The 7,505-nt window shown below is 42.2% G+C and overlaps 1 protein-coding gene across 1 annotated transcript in view; it reads left to right on the top strand.

The window, feature by feature from the left end:
- Positions 1-387: 387 nt before the first annotated feature.
- LOC117555642 (calcium-binding protein 8) overlaps positions 388-7,505 on the top strand; it is a 205,643-nt gene continuing 198,525 nt past the window's right edge. Inside the window, exons 1-2 of the mRNA XM_034230579.1 lie at positions 388-703; positions 1,611-2,038. Coding sequence (XP_034086470.1) covers positions 1,848-2,038 — 191 coding nt within the window. The 5' untranslated portion in view covers positions 388-703; positions 1,611-1,847. The remainder of the gene's footprint in view (positions 704-1,610; positions 2,039-7,505) is intronic.

The following is a 7,505-nucleotide window of genomic DNA, read 5'->3' as shown; positions in this document are numbered from 1 at the left end:
AGAAATGCTACATAAACGTTATCTTGCACATTTTATCTAACCATCTCCGTTTCTAACTTTCAATATAGTTTAAAAGAGATCTCTCTCTAATCTGCGTGCGGGGGCGGGGCCTCACAGACGCGCTGCATCTCTCTCGCTCACAGACATGCTGCAGCGCCGTGCAGTGCACACAGTTCTGCCGGTAATGAATATTACATTTTCCACCAATAATTCCAATAAGTATTCCAAAATGTATTCACTTCAGGTTTACGAAAGTAACTGTAATCAGATTACTCGTTTTTCAAATGTAACGCCAGCTGAATACACTTGATTTTTGTATTCTGATTACGTAACGCCGCTACATGTATTCCGTTACAACCGTGTATATCTCTCCGGACTGTCCACCAGCAGATGAAAAACACCCACCTCTCCGCCTCTTCCAAGGGACGAGGGAACCGTGCGGCAGAGTTTCCGTTACGACGTGGGATGAGATGGAATTTAGAGTTTGGCGAAAAGTGCAACTCGACTGAATGCTGCAGGACTACATTTCAGAAGAAAATAACTCAAACCAACCTGTGTGAGCATTTGTATGGTTTGAGAAAATGACTGCAGTGCCTTCCCAAAATAATGGAATCATTTATTATTAAAAAAACACAAGATCAACTCCGATGGATCCCCGAGGCTGACCGAGGAGTCCAGACCCTCTAAACTGGACCCCACAAAGGTGAGTTGGAAAATGACATCATAAATCAGCCTAATTAAGGGTAATTAATAACTGCAGATCATTATTAAATCTTATTTGTGTATTTTTCTGTCCGCATTTAATCACACGAGTGCTCCCCGCAGGCACACACCTGTTGTTAGGATCATGACCTGTGGGTGACCGCTCAGAGGAACACCATGTTAATATCTGCAGCAGTGAAGGTGTATGTGCGAGGAATACGGTTTAAAATAAGTCTCATTAATATTTTACTTTTACTTTTTGAAACATCGAGTGATCCATGTTTGATAAAGTTCTGTAATTGGATATGGAACGCTGCCCTGCTTGGAGATAAATCATTAAATTGTCCCTAATTTACGTTTTCAGACAAATGATCAAGATTTGAAATGTATAAAGCCACATACAATCTGAGCAGAATGTATTTTAATTGGAATACAGAAATGCACTAACGACTGTACGTGATGAGGCGAACTGTTGCATTCATTTAGTTTCCGTCACACTGATGACGAGCAGCTCACAGGAAGCGTGTGTGTGGTTGGGATCGATGTGATGTACTCGACCTGTGAATGGGCTCAGTCGCGCTCTCACTGCTGGAATGCCAGCCAGCCACCCCATCTCCATCTCCACCCTCCCGTTGCGCAGCCTCCAACGCGCGCTCCTGCTCCACACGGTGGCGCATGCTGTTGCGCAGCGCACTGTGAGCACAATCCACAGAAATACATGTGTGTCACCCGCATCCTATCTGTCATTATTGCCTCTTTCTCTCTCCATTATTTTTCTGTCATTTCGTATTTGTTTGCATGTCTCTCCTTTTCTCTCTCAGTGTCTCCTCTAGCCTCTCCCTGTGTGTTTCGTGGGGCTGAGTCTGTCATTGGGACTCACTAATGAGCTCCATTCTGCCTCTCCATAGGAATGTTTGCACTGGAGAGGAGTGAGTGAGAGAGAGAGCAAAAGGGGGCAGTCACAGAGCTGAAGGGAGGGTGGGAGCCAAGGAGTGGAGCTGGAGAAGATCGTACCTGCTGCTCTCACTGCTCAAATATTAACAACGGGGTTTGTGGGAACCGATGCCGCTGCTCTGGGACGATCCCAAAGTGAGGAGGCAGCCGGGGGTTTGTGGACACAGTGTGCCGCTGCATCTGAGAGCCTGATGGAGGAGGGGGTAACAGAGCCCGAGCCTCAGGCGGTGGAGCTCACCGGCATGCCCCCAGGAACCCCCTCGGAGGTAAACGGAGACTTACCGGGCAACCCATACCTGAGGGACGGGGCGGGGGTGATGGAGAGTCCGGTGAGGGAGCCTGCTGTGCTGCAGTATCCTGCCGAGTACAGCCAGCAGTACGGGTAAGAATCAGCATGGGAGAGACGAGAGAAAGAGACTGTTGCTGCAGCTGGAGGAGTGTGTGGAGAGGGGGACTTCAGTGGGACACTCTCTCCGTCTCAACAGCGTTTCACAGTCCTGGTTTGATGAATTGCCTTTGGCTGCGTTTCTGCTGCACAGTCCATCACACCGGAAACTCATTTAATCCTAAATTGCTGTAACAGAAGGTTCAAGCATGTCTTATTGATCCATTATTTCCCCCTTATTATTTAAATTACAAGGACAGGTGTTTTTTTGTCAAACTTGGTGTTATTTCACACACCTGCGCACCATATACGCAAGAGTGGTATTCAGCAGTTTGCTAATAAATCAATCTCAATAATGACTTGCTAGATGAAACTGCTAGGTTTTTACATTGGTGTTTTTTTAGTATCTCGTGTGTGTGTGTGTGTGTGTGTGCATGGCCTAGCATTACTATACTTGTGGGGACCTAAATCTGTTTACACAGTCACGTGTGGGGACTCGCCTCCCTTATGGGGACAAATTGGAGGTCCCCATGAGGGGAATAATTCATTTTAGGGTGAAGACTTGGTTAGGTTTAGGTTAGGGTTAGGGTAAGGGTTAGGCATGTGTTGGTTATAGTTAAGGTTAGGATAAGTCTCCAGGAAATGCATGTAAGTCAATGTAATGTCCCCTGAAGTGATGTGTGTGTGTGTGTGTGTGTGTGTGTGTGTGTGTGTGTGTGTGTGTGTGTGTGTGTGTGTGTGTGTGTGTGTGTGTGTGTGTGTGTGTGTGTGTGTGTGTGTGTGTGTGTGTGTGTGTGTGTGTGTGTGTGTGTGTGTGTGTGTGTGTGTGTGTGTGGTGTGTGTGTGTGTGTGTGTGTGTGTGTGTGTGTGTTGTGTGTGTGTGGTGTGTGGTGTGTGTGTTTGTGTTGTGTGTGTTTGTGGTGTGTGTGTTTTGTGTTTGTGTGTGTGTTTGTGTGTGCTGCAGCGACAAACAGTATTGACTAAGGATCCCCGAGTTTACACAGATCCTCACGAGTGGACAGAGACATCCTCTGCCTCACTACGTGATAACATCGCCAGGTGTCAATACAATCCCAGAATGACCATAACACCTGCCTTCTGACTTAATGTAAAGTTTATAGGTTGGACAAAAGATAATCTTCTTGTCTGGGTTTTAACTATGCCCTCATTTTCTGACCTGGCCATTTTGGCAGATTGTGCATTATTTAACTCAAGAAAACATGTTTGTGTTTCTCTCTGTGGAACCTCTTAAAGAATTATTCTAATGTGGCCACACTTGAATCTGTGATGTCATGGCATGTATTTGTCTTTTTAGGCAAACATGGAGAGTGTATTTTCATTGTATAGTATATTTGCGATTATAGTCCGATTTATTTTTTGTAGAGGATGAGTTCTGAAGTCTCCCAGGCCCTGGGGTCTACTTGGTGGGTGTTTTCTTTTATATTGTCACTGTCCAGGCACCTCTTCTAACCTATAACACTCATGCTCAGGAGATGTTACCAAAGATGTTCAGGCTAGTTTTCATCACCTGCTGCAGTGTCTTTCTGTCCTGGGCCGTGCACATCCCATTCCAGTTCCTATTGTTTCCAGTGTAGAAGCCTTTTACTCTATGTAAGATTTAAGAACAAGAAGCAGGGAAAAGTTGTCATGCATCCTTAAGAAATACAGCTTATTGGAGATATGTGATTGCCATGTTACCGTTTAGTTTTTTTATATGTTTTTGCACTCACATCCATACCATTAAAGAAAGCTCACCTTTCTCTTGGTTTAATAGTCCTGCGTGTTTTCCTTCTGATGCAAAGTTACAGCATGCCAATTTGCCAGTGTACCTTGAACGGGGCATATCGTCCTACTTGTAAATGGTGGTATTTAAGTCAGGGCTGGTGCGTTTTCTCAACATATATTTGTGTCACTGTCACGGAAGTCTTTAAATGATGGCCCCTTTAATTGGGAAGTGCAACATGTTAGAATTGTAGTGCTTAGACCAGGGGTCTGCAACCTTTTTGACCAAAAGAGCCATTTTGCTCCTTTTTCCAAAAAATGTTTTTGTCTGGAGCCGCAAAACATATTTTCATAGTTTTTTTATTGTTATATCAGACAACAACTACAGTTTTTTTGCATTTATTAGGCTATTTATTACATGATATAAAACTGTTAACCTCTAATAAGAAACAAAGAACTCTTATAAGGAGAATTAAAAATAATACACAGGCCTACTTTAAAATAAATTAAACCCAGCACTTGGGGAATCCTCTGCACATTTGAAGGGAAAGAAAATATTATTAAAATGGGCCCACTTTGAAATAAATAAAACATATAGCTGCACCCTAAAAAGAGTTAAATAAGAATGGAGAAACCAGCTCGAGTGCGCTAGAATTTGAAAGTACACAACCGGAAAAAATATGCCTCTTCCTTCAGACTTTCTTACAGAGCCCCTCCTCCAACACACACGAACATGACCAATGAGGGCACGAGATAAGTTTGTGCACAGATGGAAGGCTGACAGGCAGGTAGGCCATCCAGTTACTTTAGCCGGGCCGGCTCAGATGATTGGTCGTGCTTTTTACAGCGCTACGGCTTCCAGAGATTAATTTGTGTATGTATTTATTGTCAAAGCATTTAATATATTCATTGTTATCGGGACGTTAAGAGCATTCCATGGAATATAACAAAAAGTGTTTTCTGAAATAAATTACATACCCCATTGAATTATGACTGAAGATCGTCAGCTGGCTTCCTCTCCCGTGTTGTTCCTCGATACGTAAAGGCTGCACCACCGTTGACAACTTCTCTCCCAGTGGCGAGCCGTGACTTTTATACCTAGGCCCTCTGACCCCCCTTCCCTCGAAAAAAAAGAAAGACATATTACGTCACAGCGTATATTTCAGCGGAATATCAAAACAGCGGCCCGGAGAGCAAAACGCATCAATGACAGCAACCCTCTACCACACAAAACAACACCATTTATATAAACACCGATCATGACAGGGCTCCCACAGCCAAGTTACAATTACAAATGAATTAAGTCGGCGCGGCGGCCCACATTGAAATTACTCAGGCCTACCTTTGATGATCAGTCAAAGTCCATCCTCCTGTCCTTTTGGATGAAGCACTTGATGGCGGGGTCATGCAGCTGATCCTTTGCCACTCCAGTTTATCATTGGAACTCAATCTTGAAAATGACTCGGTTAATAATTTCGCAACGATGTAATCACTATCACTGAAGTGAGCCATCATGAACGAACTTATGCTAATTATAAATCTATCGATCATAAATCTGTCATTTAAAAGATTTATGATTCGAAAATAATAAAAGTAGGGTAGACATGTGGATATTATCCGGCTGAACAAAACGTGCATTTATCTAACAGGTTCGTTTTCCACAGACCTTATTTCGAGCTATTTTCCAAAATCCTATGGAGAAATCACATTGCTTTACTGTTGAGGGAATCCGAGCGAAGCTTACTTCCGGGTTTTAGGACGCGTCACTGCACCACTTGCATAGACCTCACAGCGGGCGGAACTTGTCATAAAGTCCGCGAAAATAAAGCCCGCCCATTTAGAGGGAAGATATGATTGGTCAATTGATGTCATTTGACATTACTCTCTCGTTGAGTTACTATAGCTGGCCCTCTGTGAATGTAGAGAGGGACCAACAAGCTCTCCCGCCTTCACATAACTCGCAGAGACGGCATTTAACCCTTCACATTCCAACAGAAACTGAACAGGCAGATTCGAAGGATTTATTTCTTTGGAAATATTATTTTTAAATACAATTAAATCAAGTTATTTTGGTAAAACTAATGAAAAATGTAACAACAACAAAATATTAAAAAAAATGTTTTTTTTTTAATGTTTTCAAATATTATTTTTTAGAATATCTTAGGCCCTCACAGAGGGCCTAGAGGGCCCTGACGGCTCGCCACTGTTCTCTCTACATATCAAACATACCGGTAAACCAGCATCGTTTGCTGTGAAAGTATATAACTCTGTCCACACAGAATTAAATCCTGTGTTCCTCCGGTACTTTTCTTTGATTTATCCATAGTTCGCTCATCGAGCCGGGGTTCAGGTTATTCGCCTCCAAGAAAGGCGCTCGCGCGGGACCGTAGCAGGATGTGACGCATTTTTTAGTTGACCTAATTAAAACCGTTTTGTTTTTTATTTATGTGTCACAGTATCACCTCAAAATACGAAACATTTTCAACCATGCAACAAAATATAAATAGTCCTATAAATACTTTTATTTTATTTCCTTCTTATTTTTGTCTAAGCTCAAGGGAGCCAGAGCAGAGGGCTTAAAGGGCCCATGGGCCGCGGGTTGCCGACCCCTGGCTTAGACTATTAATCAATTATTTATTTGACAGATAATTTATCTACAACAATAGTTTTATTGATTAGGTCATTTATCAAGCAAACATAGGAAACACGTTCTGTCTCCAGGATCTTTAGTTTCGGTTTTGTACCTAGGCCAATGAAATATAATTGTTGTGGCTCAAGTGGTTTGAAGACATTAAGGATTCCCAAAGCTTTGGATTTATCAGTATTTTCACTTGATGAAGTGCCTTTCTGTTTCAAAGGGTCCGGATCGTTTAACCACAGCTCTGTGTGTCCTACTGATCTATTATGGTATTATAGTTTCCAGAAATGAATAGGAATGAGTTCATCATGCCTTTTCCACCTGTTCTGTACTGTGGACATGCATGATTTAAATGTCAACATGTAAACTGCTCTTGCTTTAAGGTCAAAGTGTTGTGATTAGTCATGGCTTCTTTGTGTTATCCTTGAAGTTTCAGTACATGTAGTGCTTTCTCTGTAAGGAATGCACTCAACGTTAGTAAAAGTGGTTTTATTTATGTGTCTGCTGTAATTGGGTTCAGTTCTGCAGTGACCTTGTTTTAACAGCAGTGGAAAGACTTAAAAACACTATAATGATGCAGTAATAGTTTGTTTACCGTCAGGCTACCTTGAAATAGTGCTATTGTGGGAGTCCGGAAATACTTTTAAAAAAGAAAGCAAGACTTTATATGTTATCAGTGTTTGTTATTTTTTCTTAATTTAGGGTTAGGGTTAACGCTCTTAGAAAACAATATACCGCTAATGTTTTTTCCTTGTGAGGCAGGATGTGTTTATCTGTCTGGGGAGAGAATGTGTCTCTTGAATAACATTGGAACAATTCAAGATCTGATATATAAAACTTTACTGATGTGAAGTTGAGATCAAAATAAAGGTAGGGATCAAAGGCTGAGCCAGGGGGCAACTTGACGTCCCTAGCTCTGATTTGGTATTCTGGATGAGTTAGGGTTAGGTTAGGGTCTTCATCATTATCATCATCTTCAGAATGTAGTCATTATCATTACATCTAGCAATGTGTGCTACCATCCTATATGTCTTTTGTTGGACTTAAAGGTCCCATGTCATGACCATTTCTACTGATCATAATTCCATTGTTGAGGTCTACTAG

This window comes from Gymnodraco acuticeps, unplaced genomic scaffold (assembly GCF_902827175.1).
Source record: "Gymnodraco acuticeps unplaced genomic scaffold, fGymAcu1.1, whole genome shotgun sequence".
NCBI classification, from domain to species: domain Eukaryota; kingdom Metazoa; phylum Chordata; class Actinopteri; order Perciformes; family Bathydraconidae; genus Gymnodraco; species Gymnodraco acuticeps.
The sequence above is the reverse complement of the archived record's forward strand: the minus strand, read 5'-3'. Positions and strand labels throughout refer to the sequence as shown.